The following is a 23,831-nucleotide window of genomic DNA, read 5'->3' as shown; positions in this document are numbered from 1 at the left end:
CAAAATAAGAGTCCCCACTGGCCCTCCGGTCCAATATGACTGTTCTCCTTAATTTAAAGCCTATCCATCCAACACGGCAAAAAGTCAGCCTGTTATTATGGATGAATGAAGGCCTAAATCTCCCTCGCACGGCGCGTTGCAACAGCGTTTACGTGTGGACTTCAAGTCCATCGTTATCTGCTACATGATTTGCTTAACCAGTTCAATTCATTCGTATTTCTGTTTTTCTTTCGTCTATCATCTTGTAGGAGGGACGAAAGTGGGACGTTGTGGACCATTCTTGTAAGAGCTGCCAAATTTATAAATGTGACTGAAAATCGGCAAGGGGGGCTTTAAGGACCAAACCAACCAAAGTTCCAAGTAATTTCTATTTCCTTGGAACTAAGGAACTAATCCAATTTAGTTAATTTGTTATTAAAATTAAAGCTTCAAATATCACAGGGGAGGGGACCGACCTTGTTACCTTGCCTTGCCTTGCGGAATAGGCTGAGTCCGTGGGGTTAGGAGGGTCGTAGCTATAACTGGACAGCCCAAATGGTGGGCAAAAGTGGCCTAAAAATTTGGTCTCACATTATTATTGCCTGATGTACTATACTACTCTATCTGCGGTAGCGGACATCGGATTTGCTTGGAACTTTTCAGCTCGAATTCTGAGGCAGCGGCGACTTGCATTTCTTTGTACTTTTCTTCTTCGTAATGGATTTAGCTGTAGCAAGCGTTGTAACAGATTTTGGGCCAACCCATGCCAATGCCCGGGATCCTGCAGTCCCTAAATAGAGTCATGAAAGCTCGTTTGTTCTAATGTTGTTTAACACAAGGCCCTCAGACAATGAGTTTAGGGATCCCATGGTCATAATCTAATTGGGCTTTTGTAGGTTGCCACTGTTTTAGAAACAGAATCAACAATCTCCTCTCTTTCCATTTTACTCTCCTCAAATCTTTCTCATCTTATCTAATTCCTAAAAAACAAATATGCTTTTAATTACAACAATAAATTCAATGATTCAGCCACGAATGGAGTTTAAAAATTCTTTCTTCTCCTCAAATCACTTTAATACATACATGTTACCAATATTAATAATATTTCTTTTAGGTAGTTTGCCAAACCCCAACATTCTAGAAGCAACTGTTCTTGAAAAATCTGGCTAGATTATAGTAGTTGAACAAGCTGTTTTGGTCCCATTTTTACCATCATTGCATGATTAAAATAAACAGAACCACACCAAGTTTATTTTGCCCACAAAGAACACAATCTGCAGAAGGACGCAGGGGAATCCAATAAAATTAAATCAGAGTGATCAAAGTTTATTTCCATTGTTCTGAAGAAGCCTACCAGTTCTTGTTCAATGAAGTAGTGTGCTGCTTACTAGGTAGATAACAGATACCACCGAAGATAAACAAAACCAAAGAAACATCTTAAATACAACGCAATCAATACTACTACATGCAAACTGCAAACACGGAATTAAACGCAATATAATTGAAAAAAAGTTTTTAACTTCAAACAATGCGATCTTTGTTAAGTGCACTAATAAGACTAGATTCTGTTTATTACCATATGGTTGAGTTTTACATAATTATGGCAGGAATAGTTGGAACAGTTCATCCAAGGGGAAACATAAAATACAGGTAATCACTTCAATCTATATATCCAGAAGGCAAATTTAGAACTTGGACTTTCTATGTCTAAATTAACTGCAAACTACAGATTGAGCTTACCGGCTAAGAACCACGAATGCATGGCCAGGCTGCCAAAGGACATAATATTAGCAAGTGAAGATAACCCATGAATCATTCCAAATTTCTTGTTCATGGCTGCAAGCTTTGGATTAGTCTTTGCAGCTTCCTGATTCTTCGACCATCCAATTTCATCACCAATGTTTGCTTCTCTCTCCACTTTGTGCCTTTGCTTCATCATCTGCAATATCATACATAATCATATCACAAAGGCATCGCATTTATCCAACTTCAATTCAGCAAATCAACAAGAAAGCCAAGCTAAAATAACAAAGGCTATATCCAAAACTGCAGCAATTAATTGACTTATTTCAAAGGTTCCTAAGAAAATGTAAAACACAAACCAGAAAATGGTTAACGTTGTCAACTCTTGTGCATCATTTAACACAAGCATCCACTCATACTACCATTCTCAAAAATTTATAAGCCTAAAGCATTTTAGACTTGAAATTACAGAAAAAAAAATTCTTTTTCATTTGCAAACCAGCTGAACCCTAGAAATGAAATTGAATTCCACACATTTATATTAATTAACATGACATATCAGAATTCAAATTTCTTTGATCAACAGGAACTAGATAAAATACATTAATTACCTCGATGGTCATGGGAGTAAAAACGAACAAATTGGATAGATTGAAGGCAAATGCAGAGACTAAAAACCCAAGCTGGTACTTCTCCGGCATCGTCGCTGACTTCCATGGATGCAAATAACCAAATGCCGCCACCGATATGGCACAACAAACCCCCACCATCGAGAAATAAGCCGGGAACATCTTGCTTTGTAGATTACCAAATTGATGCCTAGGCAGATTCCTAGGTAATAGAAAAGAAAAAAGAAGGGTTATTACTTGATGAAAATGTTTTCAATATTGCGATTAAGGCAATAATGGAAGAGCGTACTTGAACATGATGATACCGCCGATGAAAGTGACCCAAAGGGCAGCGCCCCAGGCGGTTGAGAAGCTCAGGAGATGAGCCAGCTTAATGAATGAGGAGAGATTTGGAGATTTTGTACCATCCGATTTTGATCCGAAAGTCTCCGGCGAGAATATTATGCCGACAGCCAAGAAAGCTACCGCCGTTAAGAATCGTGTTATCCAAGCCATATCTCCGATTATCTAGAACTTGGTGAACAGAAAAAATGGGTAGTTTTTTTTTTTTTTGTTCCGCTTTTAATATTTTGAAGTGCAGTAAGTGGAGATAGAACTGTTCGTGGGTGGAGTTTGTTCAGGGTTTAAATAGAATTTAGAGATATATTAATATATTTTATATTGTTCAATTCTATTTGGATCTAAATTATAATTTTCAGATTTTATTTATATTTTTAAATAATTAAATCAAATTTAGTTTAAATTTATCTATATTATTTTTAATTTAATATTTAATATTTTTATTTATTAAAATTTTATATTTAACTATATTTTAATATTTACTTTATAATATTATTATATATTATTATAGGTTTAATATTTATATATTATAAATTACATAATATAAAATATTATAAACTTAACAGTAGGTCTGCTTGAATTCGGGCAAATTACATATAAAAGCCCATTTTTTTTAAAAATTACCGACATGGGCTCAGTATATAATTATTTACTGGAATGACCCTATTTCCTCGAAGGCACGTCCATGTCAACGCGATGTCAGGAGACATGGCAAAAAAATGCGTCCCTGAGGAAGCTTTTTGCCTACGTGGACAGAAATCGCTCCTTTTGCCCGTGTATCCTATGATTAGGGTTTTGGGTTATTGGTTTAGGGTTAGGGTTTTAGTGTTTTTAATTTAGAGTTTTAGAGAAAAAAATTAAATAAATAAGGGATTAGGGTTTAAGATTTGTCAATTGAATTAATTATAATTTTTTAAAAATTGGATTAGGTTTCGCGTTTATTATTTTTTAATAAAAAAAATAATTAAATTAGGGTTTAGGGTTACTTGAGTAATTTAATTAAATATTATTTAAAAATCAGATAAGGGTTTAGAGTTAAGGGTTTTTAAGGAAAAATTAAATAAATTAGGGTTCAGGATTACTTGAGTAAATTAATTATAAATTTTTATAAAATTTGATTAGGGGTAAGTGTTTAGGGTTTTAAGTAAAAACTCAAATAATTAAGGTTTGGGGTTTATGGTTACTTAATTAAATTATTTGTTAATTTAAAGAAGCTCCCACGTGGTCGCGCTTTTGCTACAGTAGCTCCTGAAAAAATAATTTCGAGTAGACTTTCGATTAGACGTTTCTGAGCAAATAGTGTCAGAAACGTTTTAAGCAGGATGCTTTGTCAGCAGAAGTACTGAAAGAAGCTCCCACGTGGACGCGCTTTTGCTACAGTAGCTTCTAAAAAAATAATTTCGAGTAGACGTTTCTGAGCAAATAGTGTCAAAAACGCTTTAAGCAGGATGCTTTGTCAGCAGAAGTACTGAAAGAAGCTCCCACGTGGACACGCTTTTGCTACAGTGGCTCTTGAAAAAATAATTTCGAGTAGACGTTTCTGAGTAAATAGTGTCAAAAACGCTTTAAGCATGATGCTTTGTCAGCAGAAGTACTGAAAGAAGCTCCCACGTGGACGCACTTTTGTTACAGTGGCACATGTTTGGTTGAGGCTATAAATGATGCAAATTTTTTTCTCAGATTGCATAACTTACAGAAAAAAAAATTTAGAGAGGCTAAGAAGGATAGAAATTGAAGATGAGTGAACGTATTAGCGCTGCTATTTACTATGATGATGAGGTTTGCCACACCGAGAACGGTGTTGTTTTTTTATCGGAGAATATAGTGTGACTAGTTTTTAACCAGAACATAGATTTGACAGAACTTCGTAAAAGAATTAGGCGTAAAATATTCGGAACGACGCCAATGAAAGTTTTTTCTATTACGTATCGATTTTGTTCTTTTGTTGATCTAATGACATATGACTCGTTCGACATAAAAGGTGCTCGTAGCTTGGAGGCAATGGTGCAAACTCATCTCGCTAGTGGAGCACCTTATATTGAGTTATATGTACAATTTACATCACCAAATGATGCACTTGCGACTAGTGTTCGAGAGGTATACGCGACCCATGCCCGACACTCGGTTAGTGTGTTACAAAACACAGAACAACCCATGTTTGGTAGCAGTATGGAATACACAACCCCTGTACAACACTCTGTCGATGGATGGGACATGCACATCGGTGGGTCGATGTTTGATGATGGAAATACATACTGGGGAACGGCATCAACTTCTAGTGGTTGGCAATCTACATCGAATTGGGGACGTTATGAAATGCCCAGAAGAATGGATGATGTTCTCCTTACGACGTCTACCGGTGAGGGGACTTCATACGTTACAGATGATGGTGGGTTAGAAGATGACTCCGATGTGGATCCACCTCGAGAGCCCGAGCCCGATGGTGCAGAAGTTGTATTATTTTCTGAATCGGAGCCTATTCCAATCGAACCTGAAGATGTTGAAGGGGGTTCAAATGAAGAAGAAGATCCACGATTCAGGGCATACTCACCTCCAGCCCACATGTATAATGTCAATCTGTCTGCAGATGATGCGTTGGAGTTTCTAGATCTACCACATCGGTTGTGTGATCGTACACGTTCGGTACTGGATTTTGGTGAATTTGAAGTTGGTAATCAAATTTCCAATAAGGATAGTTTTATTGGTGCTTTGACACAGCATATCATTAATAACGATGTTAACTACCACATCGTTAAGTCCAAAGCTGATAAGTTTGAGGCGAAGTGTGCAGTACAAGACGGCACATGTTCATGGAAAATCTACGCCTCGTTGAGGAAAATGACAGGGTTGTGGGAGATTTAAAAGTACAAAGGTCCACATACATGTGCTGCAGGTACAGTATTTAGGGTTTCTGAATAATACTATTTTTATGTAATGTTGCATTATTTAATGTACTCCGTTTATAAGTATTTCACAAGATCATCCCAAGATGGATTCAGCTACGTTAGCTAGCTTGATCCTACCTACGGTAAAGGCAGATCCCAAGACTTCAGTGCCGGTATTAATTGCCAATATTCGTAGCCAAATGGGGTACACGCCCTTTTACCACAAGGCCTAGATAGCTAAGCAGAAGAAGTTAGAGAAGATGCATAGTGGGTGAGACGCTTCATATAATGAAATCTGGCAGTGGTGTCAAGTGCTAGAGAGATACGTCCCAGGTTGCATAACAGACCTTCAAACGAACGTGCGTACTACAACGACCGATTGCTACGTGGATTCCAAGTGTTCAAACGCCTATTTTGGACCTTTAAGCAATATCGAGACGCATTTCCATACTGCAAGCCATTGGTACAAATTGACGGTACCTTTATATTTGGTAGATATACCCATCGGCTATTGGTAGTAGTGGCAACTACAATGTCATGAAGTTCCTGCGATTTTTATATGTTGGAGAATATTGGAAACCCTCAAGTGGTTGTAACTAGCCTGTTCGAAGTGCATTAATGCAATGGACTCAGATGCAGACAATCAGGAAAATAATAGATCCTCACACATGCATGGTCGTTCGTATGTTGCAAGACCATAAAAAATTGGATGCAAAAACCATATGCAACTTCATCATTCTGTTGGTGAAAAACATACCTACCATCGCTGTATCGATCCTTATTGTGGACATGCAAGCTCAATTCAAATACATGGTTTCCTATAGCAAGGCATGGTGCGTGAAGCAAATGGCGATGCAATAGTTGTATGGTGACTAGGATGCGTCATACAATAAGCTTTAATGGTGGGTATCCATAATGCAGAAGTATGTGTCGGCAACAGTGATTGATTTTCAAACATTGCCACAAATAAGCCCGAACGGCGAGATAGAATCGAGGAAATGAGTTTTCCATTGATTGTTTTAGACGTTAAAGCCGTATGTTAGGGCTTTCACTTACTGCAAGTCGTTGGTACGGGTGGACGAAACATGGCTTTATGAGAAATACATGCAAATACTCTTTATTGCAATTGCACAAGACGGCAACCGCAATGTACTTCCTATCACATTTGCCATCGTGGAATGTGAGAATTTCGAGTCATGGTAATTTTTCTTGAAAAATCTACGGAGGCATGTTATTAAGTAAGACAACATTTTCCCTATCTCGGACAAATCGAAGGAACTACTTGTTGCAATACGGTGTTTGGTGGTTCCATAAAGGTTTATTTATTGCATCCAACACATCACAACAAACTTCCACAGATATTATAAGAATGAAGAATGGTGTAAATAAATCGTGAACATGGGTAATGTTCCAAAATAGATTTGTTCATATTTCATTTTTAGAATCTTTTTTAAAAAATTAGCGGTTTGTATATATTTGATAAGTTCTTTTTCAAGATTTATCAGTTTGTATTTTTTTTTAAAATCCCTAAATTTATACTTTGTAATTTTTAAAATATTAGTTCAAAATTGCATGCACTCGTTAGAACCGCGAAGATTCAGGCAAAGTTTCATAAGGCTTGAAGCTCATATGAACTCGTTACTCGAAAATTGACATCTTCGACAGTGGTTGGGTAGAATGGAGAACTGACAGTGGAGTCAAAATTATGATGATGGGTATCAGTATAGTCAAATGACGACCAACCTCGTAGAGGCAATCAACTTCGTCTTGACGCGTACACCTCATCTACCGATTTCTGTTATTTTCTTGGCAAAATTTTATAGGCTGGCCATATTTATGTCAAGGATGGGGATAAGACAAGTAAAGTAGATACAGGCCGAGAACGTGTACGTTGAGGTCGTCCGAAGGCCCATGGCAGTAACCCCAATGAGGGCGCAGACGATGAACGCATAATTGTATCCGCGCGACTTGGAGACTTTCCCAGTTCAAGAGTACGTCAACTATCGCTTGGGTCTTCCGCCAAAGTCATACGTAGCTAATCTATGAAATAGGCGTTGCAAATGTAAGAGATACCAAACTCTTCAGTATCTGTGTGTACATGTTCATGCAGCGTATGCACTTACAAATCTAAACGTCGAACAATTCATAGACAAGATCTACACGCTGCAACGCACATTACGTATCTAAGAAAATGAATTTCCCCTAATACCGGATGTCTTGAACTAGGATGTTCCATTGCCTATTTTCGAGATATTGCCAAACCACAATCTTCGTAGACATCCTAAAAGTCGACCACATTCGACGAGGTTTCGAAAGGACATGGATGTCAAGGAGAGAGGCAAACCCAAACAGTGCACTGTAGCGAACATCCAACCACAACCAATCAAGTTTTCACATCGTGTTTATGTTACTAGTCAATCTTCTTATGATGCAAGATTGGAAGATGACGAGTGATTTTTTTTATTTTTCCATAATTCTTATGATTTATCTCTGTGATTCAATTTTGTATCTGTAAATCAATTTTGTATGTAAAGATAAAAAAGATTAAAATATGGTTGTAAAATTATGTAAATTAAGAACCCCAAATAGTAAAATCCACGTTAAATAAAAACGTAAAAATAAATTAAAAAGTTATCAACTGAAAACAATAAAGAAATCTCATCAATTAAAAAAAAGTAATTAAAGAAATATATAGAGAAATGAAAAAAAATAAAAAAATAAACAATCGAGTTTAATAAAAAAAATAATTTAAATGAATAAATTTAAAAGAATAGAATTTAATTTAAAAAAATAATTAAAGAAATAAACTAAGTAAAGAAATAAAAAAATCAACAATCGAATTTAATTAAAAGATTAGTATAAAAGAATAATTATAAATTTAAAAGAATATAATTTAATTAAAAAAAGAGAATAATTAAAGAATTAAAGTAAATAAAGTAAATAAAGAAATATTTAAATAAAGAAATTAAAAACCCCATCAATAGGCCTGACATCAAAAAGAAATAAAGAAATTATTTAAAGAATTTGATTACACTTGACAGGCTATGGGACGCGGGCTTGGTCCATAAATGATCGGCATCAGGCTTTGAGATGCGGGCTTGGCTTTTAAATGGTCGGCATCAACCTTTGAGCCTGACAGCAACAAGCCGTGGGCCTTAAGTGGACGGCACTTGACCCATGTCAGCGGTGCGTCGACCTTGTGATGGCCGGTTTCAGCCAGCACCAATGTGACCCGATTCGGGTAATTTTTTTCTTTCTTTTTCCTTCATTTATTTTCCATCACACCCCTTTTGGTCCCCCACTATAAAACCCCTCATTGGAACCCCCATGTGATACCACCGCAAGTTTCATTGTTGGCCCCCCTTAACCACCCCTGATCATCGAAATTTTTTCCTCATTTTTTCTATAATACTGAAAGAATGTAAGTTAATACAACTTTTTTTTTTACAAAATTAAAGGTTTTTCAATATTTTCTTAATTTTTATATCGTTCGTCATAAATTGTTCGATTTTTATGTAGATATTGGAATGGATCCTAATTCTCTTCTAAATCACGATAGCCACATTGCAAAGTTTGTTTACAACATGGTAATTTTTTGATCAATTGAGATTTAAACAAAATTACAATAATTTGTATTTTTAATGAGAAATAAAACATATTTTTTACTATTTTTGGAGGAACAGTACTGAGTTATGAGACCTCGACTCCATGATCCGAAATATTTTCCCCATCAGATGATTCTGTTATTTTTTAATGTCGTGGGGTTTGGGGTAGCCGCGTACATTAAGATTGCTGACCTACGGGCCGATTTAATATCAACCCTAGTGGAACGATGGCGCTCAAAGACACACACATTCCACCTCCCGTGTGGGAGGCAACAATAACACTGCAAGACATAGCAGTCCAATCGGGGTTGTTTATTAATGGAGAAGTAGTGACCGGGTTGAGAAAAGTGATCAATCTGTGGGGCACTTGCGAACAATTACTAGGAAGAGTGCCCCTTCGATGCTGAAGAAGGAAAATTAGAAATTCACGTGGTTAAGAAATAACTTCGAACATTATTTACGTTGCAACAAAGTTTATTTTGCAACACATAGGTGAGGTATTGATGCCGGGCGTAAATCAGAATAAAGTCTACATTATGCACCTCCCATTACTAGAAAACCTAACACAAGTCGGGAATTATAGTTGAGGTTCTGCAGTACTGGCGTGCGTATATTGTGAGCTTTGTTAAGTGACAAAGCCATCTACAAAGATCATGGGCGGTTTCTGCCTTCTACTGCAGTCGTGGGCCTTATACTGGATGTCATTTCTGGCATCAGTGAGCCACTAACCGCGGGCCTTCCCACTCGTAAATAGGTGATTGATCATTCGACTTTACCATTTGTTTCTTAATTGTATAGTATAGTACTTTTTGCATGCAAAAAATAATCCAAAATATGAACGTGTATTTCAGATGGGCAGCGACATCGGGAATCGGACGATCATACATCGTGCCCATATAGCGCTAGATGATAGAGGCTCACTTTAGGGATAAGGTAAAATACACTTTCGAATTTTTTTTTCAAATACAATAATGCAAAAAAAAATTAACTTAGCTAAAATGTACGCTCTATATTGTGCAGTTTCTATGGATATCAAGGACGTCGTCAGGATCTAGATAGTTTTGATTTTTTATTGTAAATATTTACTTTGTAATTATTCTTCCAATACGAAAAATGAATTCTTAACGTAATTATTTGTGGGCATAAATGAGTACAAAATATTAAGTAAAAAAATATAATTCGAACAAATAATAATACGTAACAATTTTTTTTACATATACAAGAAAATACGAACATCTTAGAAAATTGATATATGAAAATATAAAATTTTACCAACAAATAATATGGACTAAAATATTTTTATAGATCTAAAAATAATACAACCATTTTACAAAACTGATATTCGAAAATATAAAATTCAACCAACAAATAATACGGACTAAAATTGATTTACAGATACAAAAGTAATACCAACATTTTGAATTGTAGTTTCTTTATAGTTAGTAGTCTTCTGCTTGAATCAGGTCTACGTTGCTTTTAGTAATTTTGACCAGGTTCGCTCGCCATATTCTTTAACCGTAACCGGTCTACACAGTTCGCCATCTATGACAGAGGAAGTCATCTAACTTTTGATGGCATAACCTTTATAGTTCACGTGACGATATATAATTCAACTCTAGTAGAACATGACAGTGTATAATTCAACCTCGAAAGTCGGTTATACACTTCCAAGCACTCCCATCTGCAATCCACTACATGACACACATTTGACGGTACACTCCCATTTGATGGTATTCTCAACAATTTTTTTCTCATCCAATAGACTAAGGGGATGCCGACTATCAGTGTCCCAACATTATTTTTTTAAATCTGGTATCCATCAGTGTCCCAATATCCCAATTTTTTTAAAAACTGGTATAAAGATGTCGGACGTCAGTGTCCCAACATCCAATTTTTTTAAAATTTTAAAAGGGGTGCCGGCCATTGGTGTACAGCACCCCCCAAAAAATATTTTTTTTAATTTGATAAAGGGATGCTAACCATTAATGTGCCAACACCCTAAATTTTTTTTCAAATATTGGTATAAACATATACCAGTATAATATGGGGTGAAAAAAATACGATGGTGCCAGGTATCTAGTCCCGGGCACCCAAAAAATTATTTTTTTAACACCTAACACAATCATTTGGGTGATTGTTTTCGAACCAAGATTTAAGTAAATAATTGTTTTTTGGGTCATTTAGGTAAAATAACCCTTGTATTAACAAACATAACAAACTCAAAAGAAAAACAATTAAAATTGGAAAAAGAAACCTACCCAGTAAAAAGTTTCTAGTTTAGTCACAACTCGTATGTGGTTTTGAATGTTGGTATGCTTCTAATCTTTGTGAAATTCGTTCTCACTTCACAGGGGCGAATGTTAATGGGAATTAGGAGCTTTGGCCTTGGTTTTGAAATTTTTATTTCAATTTCTAAATATTTTAAAAGTTTTAATTATGCTCCAAATTTTTTAAAAATTTCATTAATTCCATAAAAAATTTAAATATTTTAATTAAACGCTATTACCAACTTGGGGCTTGTATGGATGAATCTTACTATTCCGAGGCATTCGTTTATTGTATGGTTAGCTATGCAAAATCAGGTTTCAGTGAAGTGTAGGATGATAGCTTGGGGGTACCAAACTGATCCAAGGTGTGTTTTAGAGATAATCTTTTTGGTTGTTGCTCCTATTCGCTTTGGGATTGTATTTGGGGTTTTTGGTTTGCGAATGATTCATCATTCTTGGCAAGATGGATTTAATTAGCTTCTTCTTCATGAAAAGAGCATACATGGGAGAGCTCCAAGACCAATTCAAGTTTTGTTCAATAGATTAAGAGTTTTATTAGTGATAAGCTTGTTGATAAAAGATTGTTGTAAATATTTTTGACATTTGGTTTAGGGGTAAGGATAAGTGCGAGTTTAGAATGTAAAATTTTTTACTTATGCTTTTTGAATAAAAAATACTTCTCAAGCTCGCACTTAATCCTCACCCCTAAACCAAATGTCAAAAATATTTACAACAATCTTTTATCAACAAGCTTATCACTAATAAAACTTTTAATATATTTCTCTTTTAAGTTAATAATTTCTCTTGAGTTTCTTTTTAAGAATTTCTCTTGAGTTTCTTTTAGAAGAGTTTTAACAATCTTTTTAGATTGTGGGGATCATCTTCAAACTTTTTCTTATCTCGAAGGAAAAATTAGAGCCGCTTGAAGGGAGTTGTGGATTCTTCGTGTTTCCAGGGCTTTTTAGGACTTCTAAAGTCATGTTCTATCTTTCCATTTAACTTCTTTATTCGCTTCCTTAATCTTTGATTTATTGTTTTATTTTACTTATTTATTTTAACTTTTTTTATGTGACTTGGATTCAATTTCATTTCAGGTTGTGTCAAAATCCAAATTTCTTTCCGAACGGCTAGAGCCCTAAGTTAAATCCGCGACTTTGACAAACTTTACGATCCGCGACTTTGACAAACTTTACGATCCGCTTTCGCGTTCATCCATCTCATCCTTTATCACCCCAAATACAATCTCAAAGCAACCTAGTATAAGAGCTACAACTAAAAAATATTTTTTTAATCTCAAAAGCACTTTTGAAGTGTTAAAAAACTTTTATCCTAAAAATATTTTTAAAAAGTAATACTAAACTCATCTTAAATATAAATAATTTAGTTAAAGTATATGTAGCAAGAAGTTGTCTACTTTTTTGGATGAATAAAATTTTACTTAATCCGAAGGAAAAAAACATTGGGCTTGTTCCTCATTAAATTCCATATAAATAGGTGATAGCAGCACAGAAGAAAGCCGAATAATAACAGTAGTGAAGAGTAATGATATATCTGGAAGGTACCCTATTTCTAATTGATCATAATTTTCCTTTCGATGTTCAGCTCTCTTTGGTTGAAAACTTTTGTTGCTTAAAGTAATTAACTTTAGAGAGTTCCACATCTATCCCAGATTTCAAATTGTTGTTGAAATTGAATGAGGCAGCAGAAGAGCCTTATGAACGGAACAAGAATGGCGTGAGTGAAGAAAGTAGCTTGCGTTTTATGGAATGATCATTATAGTGTAAGGAGATTGCGTGCTCCTCTGCTATGTTTCGCATATCTTGTATCATAACCACAATAGCAGCAGTATTTTTCATGATAGTCTATTAAAGTGGGTGACATGTAATGTTAGTACGTACAAAGATAAAAACATGATTCTAATTACTATTTACTGCTGGGATACGAGCCTCATCAGCCCAACATTAATAACCGGATAATATATTTTTAAGAAATATAATTATTTAGAAAGAGAAGAAAGGCAAGTGTGAGATAAAAGAAAAGCCGTCCGTCACATGGAGCAGCTGACATCAAATTTATTCATATGCCGCCACAACTTCCCATGTTCCCTACATTCTAACACCATTAACTATTTTTCTCGGATTTAAGCTTATTTTCTCTTCATAATTTGGAAATAACAAAAAACGAAATCTATTTTGACTAAATTCATCCAATTTTCACACTTAATCCTTGACCTTGAAATTCACGGTTAAAACTCTACTTTCAAAATATTCTGCTCGCAGCCCGATCCAACTTTTTATTTTGATCAATGCTAAGGATACGAGCTTTTGGGTTTCAACTTAAAAAGTTTGAACACAAATACTTTATTATTTCATCAATGATCTCCATTTGACCTCACCTTTACAAAATTGCTGCAAAAGAATACAATGTATCAAAATCTACATAAAAACTTGTGTACAAAAATGTAAACAACATGAACATCACTTTGAAAAAGTAAAATGACAAATTTTATGATAATCTGAATTGGAAAAACACAAATACTAGAATGTATTTCTTTCCTTTCCTTGAAGAATCAAAAATGTTTCTTAATGTAAATTTTATTGTATCCTCAATTACATAACTAAAATGTTCAAAAGATTCATGCTTGTGACCAGTTTTCAGAGTTTGTCAAATGTAATTGCAACGCTTCTCTGCATCCTGGTATTAGTTTTGTTGAGTGAAACCATCCATGTTGGGAATGTTGTGGACTTTCTTGGGGCCTCGTCCATTGAGGTGGTTGAAACTTTAGGTATTCGCATGGCTTGTTTGAGGGATTGGACAGACTAGGGTGGTTTTTTAGTCAAATTAGCTTAATATTCCTCTAGTAGTTGGACTACAGCGGCTGATGAGCTTCAAAATGAGTAGGTAGGGTGGTGCATCTTGAGTCACGCGAAGCTAATATGCTAGAGGTCCAACTGTTGCTATGTCAAATTGTCTCGTGGAATTGAAAAAGTGTTTTTGATGGAGGAGTCACTGATTGTTGGGGTTTTATATATGCATATACATTTGGGGTAAGAATTTGGTTGATGCATAATTTCCATAAATTAGAAATTTTATGGATAAAAACAGAGCTCTTAGAATCGCTTGGTAGGAAAGGAATTAGAAGCAATGATAATTGGGTGAAACTAGGATTTCTGATTTTATTTTAAAATATAAATATTATGGTAATTACATATTTTATTTATTTAATTAAAAAAATCCTTGAAATTTCAAAAGTTAATAGGGTGAGATTGTCTAATAATTGTTTGTACGAAAGGGTTTCCCATAAAAATATTGGAGGCTCACATCACATGCATGTATCTTGTTGTTTGATGGTTGAAAAAATTTAATCTGCAAATCAAATGAAAGGATGATGATTGAGGAACCAAATGATGTTCGCTAATATCTTCCTCACTAAATACTTGTTTCATATGAGATGGAGTGATTCTTTGTTTGGTCTCCATGAAAATCAAAAAGTCATAAATGAAAGATGGTCTGTATCAGTCATGGGAAAAGCTGATAATGTATCACAAAGGGGAACATTTAATTACACAACTATATAATATTTTTTAAACAAATTATATTAATCGATATCTTTTGAATTTTAAGGGGGAGCCGAGAAGACTCTTCCTATAACAACCTAATTTGTGTCGTAAAACATAGAAGATTAGTAGCAATAAGAATGTGTTGGATGAACAAAGGTGTAATTGTATTAACCAACAGCTTTATTCATTGTTACCGGTTCCGTCGTATGCAATTATGTGCATTGAAGATTGCAATGGAGAATAGTGCGATGCATGCCTGGAAGGCCAGAACGTAATTGATGCCCCAAAACTGTAGCTTGAATGGACGTCACCTTTACTAAAAGCCCTTTGTATGAGTCTTTGATTTTTCCTTGCTTGTATGGCAGGGACCTGACCTGACCTCACCTCACCTCACCTGACTTGACATTGTACTTTTTGTTATTATTTTCTTCAAACAGGTTTTGTCAGTTCAATCTAAAGCCACGTTTTAATAACGCTGATGTATATATGCACTCAAAGCGGGTTTTTTACTAAATTATTATAAAAAAATAATTATAATATTATAATTTTTTTTATTTTCTAAAATATACCAAAAAAAACCTGAAAAAAAACCTGTGCCGACACCAAAAATACTAAAGAGATTGGCGGCACCAATGATGCCAAAGGATTAAAATGTAATTATCTGCAGTTTTAAGGACCTGACATGCAAATTTATCATTTTTAATTTTGAAAGTGAATTGCTGCCGCTGTGCGTGTTGGGGCGCACTAAAATTGAAATGTAGCTAATTGCCTTCTAAGCCCTCCTTATTTTAATTAAGTAATAAACTCTAATTAGTTAAGTGATCATTAAGATACTTAGAATTCTAATTAAGTAATAACTCTGTTTTAATTTAATAAACTATTCTCATTTAATAAACTCTAATTTAATAAACTCTATTTTGGTAATTTAATGAGAATAGTTTATTAAATTAAAATAGAGTATTACTTAATTAGAATTCTAAGTATTTTAATTATCACTTAACTAATATTAGATTTAATTAAAAAAATTAATAGAAATACGAGGCATGCCTTATTGAAAAACCAGAAGCAATAATAAAACTGATCACCCATAAATGTAACCCAAATACAAAAAATAAATTATAATTATAAACTATTCTCATCAAATTTAGTAAATTTTTTAAATAAATTATTCTCATCAAATTACCAAAATAATACATAAAATGCGAATTAGTTTATACTTTTTTAAATAACTTTACTTTAGGTAAAGTATATTTACTTTAATAATAAAATAAAAGACTTTTATGAGTAAAAATTATAGACTAAGAGCTTATTTAACTACAAAAATAGGTTGAGGGCTTGTTTATTAAATAAAAAAGTGAGTTAAAGAGGAATAAAAAGAAAATAATAAATAAGGAGGGCTTAGAAAGTAATTAGTCACATTTTAATTTTAGTGCGCCTGGGCAGCTATTCACTTTCAAAATTCAAAATGATAAATTTACATGTTAGGTCCTTAAAACTGCAAATAGTTACATTTTAGTCCTCTGGCACTATTGGTGCCGCCAATCTCTTTAGCACCTTTGGTGCCGCCACAAGTTTTTTTTTTTGCAGGTTTTTGTTTTGTTTTTATATATTTTGATAAATAAAAAATTTATAATATTTTGATAAATAAAAAAATTATAATATTTTGATTATTTTTTATTTTTTTATAATAATTTAGTAAAAAAACCCACTCAAAGCCAAGCCATGGAGCTCACATCTCAGAGAAGGGGAGGGTGGTGGGAGTGCTCCCAAAACCAACCCCTCTCTCCATCAAGTGGATAAAGCAAAGCATAGGTCTGGAACTAGCAAATAAAAAAATCTAGTGGAATGTCAGGCTGAAGATAAAATCAATTAATAAAAATGAAATGCCTACTAATAAGACCAAAAAAAAAAAGAGAGAGAACCAAACTACAGCTTCACCCCATTCTAAACGTTGATATCCATTGAATTAGAGAATATAATGAAAAATCGTTTTAGGCCAAGGAAATGCAACCAAAAGTAGAAATTGAGTAATGATCATTTCTGTACATGTGGTAGATAAGCATAAAAAGAAGAAAGAGGATGACAAAAATTTCCGGCAGGATAAAATTTTACTATTTTTTTTGTACAAACAGGTAAAATGGGGCATAGATTCTCCTGCAGGTAATCATCTCTAGCAACTTTTTAATCTTGTCCAGACAATAGACTTGTAAGAAGAATCAGCAACTGAGAGCCTCATATTTCATTGGAAGTGGACGATTAAACCCAACTTGTGATAGCAAATTCCCAACTGCTGCAAGATCCCTGCAAAATATACCTTGAAACGCGTTTGTACTGGATGTTGTTTCGTTTTCACTGGGATTAGCCCTCCCATCGCAATCCGAGGCATTTGATGATTTTACTGAATAAGCGAGAGTAGATTCAGGATCCAATTTAGAGCTAGAATTTTGGGTCTGTGGCACTTGAACTGTAGCTTTCTTCCTTCGCTTCTCAGCCGCTTCTTCATCCATAATTGTAGACATGACGCTGGAATAACCTTTTTGAAGCAATCTGTAAAGAAGCAGAGCCGACATCTTGGCTCTGTCTTTGACCGAGTCAACATCACGCTCGTCAGCGAACTCGCAACTATCGATAAAGTTGGTAGCTTTATCCGGCTTGTGCCTCAAACAAAGCAGCAAATGAGCTCTCTCAAGCTCAGACCTTGAACACCCACGACGTAAACCGATCAATGCATAGTAATCGACATTTGCAGTCTCCCCAGAAGCAACCCTTTGCTTCAACTGCTGAATTTTAGTGGTCAATGCGCAAAGCTTCCCTGGAATCTCCCTGTACCTAACGTTGTGACGCTTCCAGACAGGCCCTGGAAGCTTCCTATCCCGCAAGATGGAATTGTAAAGTAGTTTCAAGTGTTCAAGGTCGTGCAAACAATCAGGTAAACAGCGTATTGTTTCCAAAAGTGAGGCCCTGGTGTCGAGCGCTTGGATGCAAGCTGGGTCAAGAGCAAGCGTTTTGTTGCAGTCGGAGATTGACGCTATCCGACCCGATGCCTTGTAAGCAGAGGCTCGATGCATATAACACTCTGCGAGGAAGCCCTGAGGGGCGAGACGGCGGCCGTCCACGATCTTGGAGAAATGGCGTATGGCTTCGGAGTAGAGGCCAGCATCTAAAGCGGCAATGGCAGCGGTTCGACGGCGGTGGAGGAATTTGATATGGGATAGAAGCTGGGAAATGTTTTGGAATTCAGAGAGAGATGTGGGATTCCGTGGAGGCGTAGAGGGAGGCGTTGTGGCGGCAGAGGAGATGTCTGATGTAGTAATAGTGATAGGGAGGGAGAAGCTATCATCGGACCTGCAGATGCTTTCACGGCGGAATGCGGCGGATGCTAGACGCTTTCCGGTTTGGAGGAGAACCATAGCGTCCTCCATTAGGCCTAACTGACAGCACGCTTGGCCTAGAACCAAGTACCTGTATCAAAATAGAGTTCAAAATTACTCCCATGCCCTTTTTGCCTGAAAATTCAGTCTAGATCGGGCTTTATTTATTATTCTTTTCCTATGGAAAAAATTAATCACTTAATTATAGAAGAGGACTATAGCCAAATTGCGTTTCTTAACTTGTTTATTTTTAATATTTCTGGGTTCACTTAACTATTGGTTAATTTTATTTTGTTTAAAACTTGGGTACACAAAATAACAACCAACATGATTCTCGTTTCTATATATGATTTTCAGGAACATTTTAAAATGGTAGCTAATAGTCAACTAATAACACCATTCCAAAAAGGAAATATAAAAGAGGCAAATTAGCAGATGGTCAGAAGTTGGAAATCCCATGAAGGCAGGCTCTGCATTTACTTCAATAGCACTAGAATAGAACATGGTGTCCTCTGATAACAAACAAATAAACAAAAACCATAAGGAATGTAAAATTACCTCCATTGCCCTTCTTTGTCGCAGTTTTTACTTAACCCAGACATAACTTTCTTCTTCAAGTCGGAGACAGAGAAACACTTGAAAGAAGGGTCTTGGGAGTTAGGAGGAGGGAGAAGGTTGACACGCTCCCTGGAGAGGGGTTGGGAGGAGTTATCAGAGGAAAGGGAGGCGGAGTCGTCGCTGGAGATCTTGATACTTGGAATGTAGTCTTGAAGCATGTCAGCAACGTCCTTGAAACGTCTCAGATACAGCAAACATCTGGCCTTCAGCTCCAGAGCTATCTCGAAACGGGGCGACAGAGCCAATGCCGCATCTAGAAGATTAAGAGCGGAAGCCATCTCGCTTTGTTCTTGCGTCGCCATAAGGCACCTTGCATCCTTAACATACTTTTCTACAAGCTGCGCAGATCAATGTAAAACAACCCCCATTTCAGTCAAATGCAGAGTTAATACGATCATTTTTTTTAAATGAAACTTCGTAGAAACTGAATGAAAGATCAAGGCTTTTTACCTTTCTATTGCTAACCCACCAGTGTTTCTTCTGATCATCAGCACTCAAACATGGAGAAACAGCCATGGTTGTTTTTAGTTCACTTTTTCCTTGTTGAAGAAGAAATAAAATCAATCAACCATTAACCCCTCTCTCTCCCTCTCTCTTTTCTTTCTTGCTCCCGAAGCATGCATATATACATATATGTTATGTATGAGGAGCAAATTAGAGAAAGAAACGGTGGGAAAAGGGAAAGTGAGTGGGAGAGAGAAAGAGAGAGAGGGGAAGAATGGAGAAAACGTTATTCTCTCCATGAAAGGAAAGGAAAAAAAAAGAGAAAATTGCCAGCTTTGACCTCAGAGCAGGCTTTCATCCTTCAACTTCATAGCTGGCATCATGCCATTTTAGATTCTCTCTTCACTATGCTATGTGGCCTATGAGACTAGGCCCCAGACCCTCGCAATTAATAAGATTTTGTAATAAAAAATACAAAATATAAAATAGGAATGGGTTGTTTTAGATAATAAACTGGTTTATCCGGTGAATGTATGAGTCTGACCGGATAAACCCGGTGAACTATCACGGGACCTCCGATTCAACTACTGGGATTGAAGGGAAAAGATAAAAGGGCAGCAAATTGCCCCAAAAGTAAGTAACTAAAGAGAGTGTGTAAGCAAGCATCTTCCAGTTATTTATTTCTGATCACTTCAAAATGACCCAAAAGTCCTCCTTTTTCTAGAATGTTTTTGAACTGCTGTTTTCCACTTGTAGGGATTGTCGTCGGAACACTATGGTCCATTAGAGTTATTTGTGGGTTTTAGAGGGATGGAGTTCACCCCAATCTCTCAAGACCTGATGGTGATTTTAATGGCTCACAACATGGTCACCCCCACTCTACTTGGGGAACATCAAGGTTTTTATTTGCCCATTCTTCTCTTTCATCATCCTTTCTTTTGGTTTGCTATCCTATTTTTCCATTATTATTGTTGTATTTAACTATACATTAATTTTGATCAAATGTGCATTGTCATATATGAAATTTTAACTTAATTCAATTTTCACATTTTATTAATAACACTATCCGTTTAACATTATTTTTGTTGATATATTGCATACGCAAATAATTATATTAATTGAATATAAAAATAAATGTAAGTATTTATTTCTTTAAATATATACAATTGAATTAAAATTAAAATTTTATGTATATATATATATGAACCACAATTCAAGGTTAACATGTATGATTGCATCAAATTAAAATTCATATATCAAATTACACATTAAACTAAAGTTGGTGTAGAAATTCGATATTTATTCCTTATATTTAATACAAAATTTAATATAATATATATTAATAATTTATGTTATCCTAATACGTTTTACAATTAGTTCTGTTATTTATGTTACTTTCCCCATGTCATAAGTTTATCGTTGCTAAATCCACTATACAAAATTGATTATTTCTTAAATGCTAATATATATTTGCATAATTAGTGGAGACCCCGAGATTCATTACATGTATTTTCCATAACCCTTATCCCTTTTTTTAATGGAAAAAAACAACTCCTACTATTTATCCATATATAATTTGTTTTTACGATTAATCATGAAATGATTAAATTTCTAATTTTATAATCAAGAAATGAGGTGAACAATCATTACACCACAATTCAAATTATACGAAAGAGTGACGTCCGGTTAAGGATTAAGATTCTAAATGGAGAGGAATTAAGAGAATGAGGAGAAAATGGTAATTGAGTAGCATTGAATATATAGGGAGCATATTAAAAGGGGGGAAAGAAAAGAAAGTGACTGTTCGATGGTAAGCCACAAGAATCATGCTTTTTCCTTCCCTTTTTATTTATTTTGGATCACTCACATTGATTAATGAATGCACAGAACATGAAGATGGATAGATGTGGAAGATGGGGTTTTTGTCTTAAAAGCCTCTCCTCCACCTTTCCTAGGGCTAACATAACGTTGGATTATCATTTCACCATCAGTTAAATAAATGAATATGAGTAATCACGTTCATTTAAGTTTAATTATTAATTAATATTATTATTGTTTCTGCATTTACTTTGATTTATAATCTTACGTTTATATATATAATCTATTTTTCTATTCATTTTCCCTCTCAATTCTTAAATTAGAGTAAAATATTTATTTAAGTACACTTAAATTTACGTTCTTTTGGTAATTGTAGTAATAGCAAAGCCAACTGAATTATTGTTTTATTGTTTATGAACATATTTTTAAGCATTTACAAATATGTCCAATTATATGTACATGGATATATTATTTTAAAAAATTAACATTAACATACATATCTTTAAATAAACAAATAGGAACTAAACATAGATAAATTTAACTCATTTATAGCTTTGACATTAAATTTTACTCAATTGTTGCTTTTTAAAATTTCAAAATAGTGATGTTCCGGTATTATTTACCCAAATTGTTTTTACAAAAAAAAAAACATTCATGGATGGTCAGGTCACCCAATTTTTTTAATCTCAGCATTCAGGTGTCGAAATAAAAAAATATTGGTTGATTAAGAAAAATCAAGAAGTCCAAAATAGATCCAAAATGTTTGGATAGTTTAAAAAATATAAGTTAAAAATTCAACATTATTCAAATTGAATCTAATATGTAAAAATTATTTATATTTAAAATGGTGAAACTAACATTTTGTGAGTTATTGATTAATTTTATTTTCTTATTTTTTTATTTTAAATATTTATAAAAAATGAAAATTTTATAAAAAAACTATACATCAAAACTCATTTTAACTTTATCACCTTAAAACCCAAAGTAGTAAAGAAATATCAAGAATTAAACTAAATCGAATTATAATCAACAATGAAAAATAAATAAAAATAGAAGAAACTAAACCAAATTCACTACTATTCACACCATACATTAACAAAAAATTATTTTATGGATCTTTCCCATTGTATCATTTATGGTTCCTTCCAATAATTTAATGATATTTCAGTAATTTTTTTATGTCATTAACACGTAATTTTGGTAATTTTTTATTCTGAACCCTAAATCCCGAATCCAAAATCTTAAACACCAAACATCAAACCTTTAACCTGAACTTGAACCCAAACATGAAATTCATAATAACAAAATCATCCAAATTATGTGTCAATAACATAAAATATTATTAAAATATTAAAAAAATAAATAATATGATAGAAATGATCCATAAAATAATGTATCCACGTGAACCCTCTATTTTCAAATGGAACAATTGCTCCAATCTCCTTTTATCTTTAATATGACATGGCTTGACTCCACGTGTCATTGGTTGATGTACATACCCATATTACTTGGCTTCAATTTCAATTTTCAACAATAAAATAATGATCTCATTGTGGTGCAATGCGACTTGGGAGGTCATCATTTATCAACAGATTCTACTTACACATGACGCTCCCAAACCATGCTCTCTTTTTTATCTTTCTATTTTTTTCCTCTCCTTTCCTTTTTTCTTTTTTCTATTTTTACATTTACTTGTAAGATTCAATTTCAGTTTTAGTCCCTTTAATATGTTTAAATTTAAGATTTATTCTCTATATTTTAATTTTTAACATAAATTGGTATCTATATTTTATAATATTATTAATTAATTGAAATAATTAATGTCATTAATTTTTTGGTTAAAACAATACACGGTTATATATAATTTACCCTAAGAATCTTAGAGACGGGCTATACTGAAATTTAATATTTAATCTATTTTTTTACATGATTTGATCTTTTTACTATTATAATGTCATTAATTAGTCTAAATATTTTAATATTGATTATTTCAATCAAAATGTTGACATTATTTTCTCTTAGGACTAATATTCCAACAAAAAGATTTATTTTATCATGACGAGTTTGAATAAAGGTTTTTAAGAAAAAAAATCTATATAAACATTTTTTTTTCAAATGTTATTTTTATTGTTACTTGATTACCAAGTGTATTTTTTAAATTTCAAAATATCACATTAGTGAATTTGTAACACTCTGTTACTCGACCCGGTCGCCAGGTTCAAGCTACAATGTGTCACATTCATTGATTGAGCAACTACGATCAAATTACATTCAATCACAAACCATTAAACATTCAAATATAGCTAGAACATGTGTATCAAACGATACATAATCGTTACCAGGTCTTAAACAAGCTTACGAAAGTTCTTCTAATCACCCGAGGCTGAAATAGGACAAAATTGTTAAAAAAATTAAGATTTTCGGTTGACGTCGCAATGCCAAGTGTTCCTCGTTGCAATGCAACTCTCTGTCGCCACATGAACTTTGCTTTATTTCTCGTCATGACGTCAATGGTTCATCATTGCGACGTGACTCACTGTTTCCAAAAAGGACCAATTTAAAACAAGTTTAAA

General features: G+C 34.2%; 2 protein-coding genes across 2 annotated transcripts; both read right to left on the bottom strand.

Moving 5' to 3' along the window:
• Positions 1–1,519: 1,519 nt before the first annotated feature.
• Positions 1,520–3,003, bottom strand: LOC107912328 (transmembrane protein 205). Its single transcript, XM_016840448.2, has 3 exons — positions 2,641–3,003; positions 2,334–2,553; positions 1,520–1,918 (listed from the first exon to the last, which is right to left on the bottom strand). Exons 1-3 carry the CDS (start codon positions 2,844–2,846, stop codon positions 1,703–1,705), a joined length of 642 nt encoding a protein of 213 aa, XP_016695937.1. The 5' UTR covers positions 2,847–3,003; the 3' UTR covers positions 1,520–1,702.
• A 14,009-nt stretch (positions 3,004–17,012) lies between these two features.
• On the bottom strand, positions 17,013–20,124 carry LOC107912327 (uncharacterized). Its single transcript, XM_016840443.2, has 3 exons — positions 19,447–20,124; positions 18,937–19,334; positions 17,013–18,469 (listed from the first exon to the last, which is right to left on the bottom strand). Exons 1-3 carry the CDS (start codon positions 19,510–19,512, stop codon positions 17,224–17,226), a joined length of 1,710 nt encoding a protein of 569 aa, XP_016695932.2. The 5' UTR covers positions 19,513–20,124; the 3' UTR covers positions 17,013–17,223.
• Positions 20,125–23,831: the final 3,707 nt, after the last annotated feature.

Source organism: Gossypium hirsutum, chromosome D11 (assembly GCF_007990345.1).
Source record: "Gossypium hirsutum isolate 1008001.06 chromosome D11, Gossypium_hirsutum_v2.1, whole genome shotgun sequence".
Lineage (NCBI taxonomy): Eukaryota > Viridiplantae > Streptophyta > Magnoliopsida > Malvales > Malvaceae > Gossypium > Gossypium hirsutum.
The sequence above is the reverse complement of the archived record's forward strand: the minus strand, read 5'-3'. Positions and strand labels throughout refer to the sequence as shown.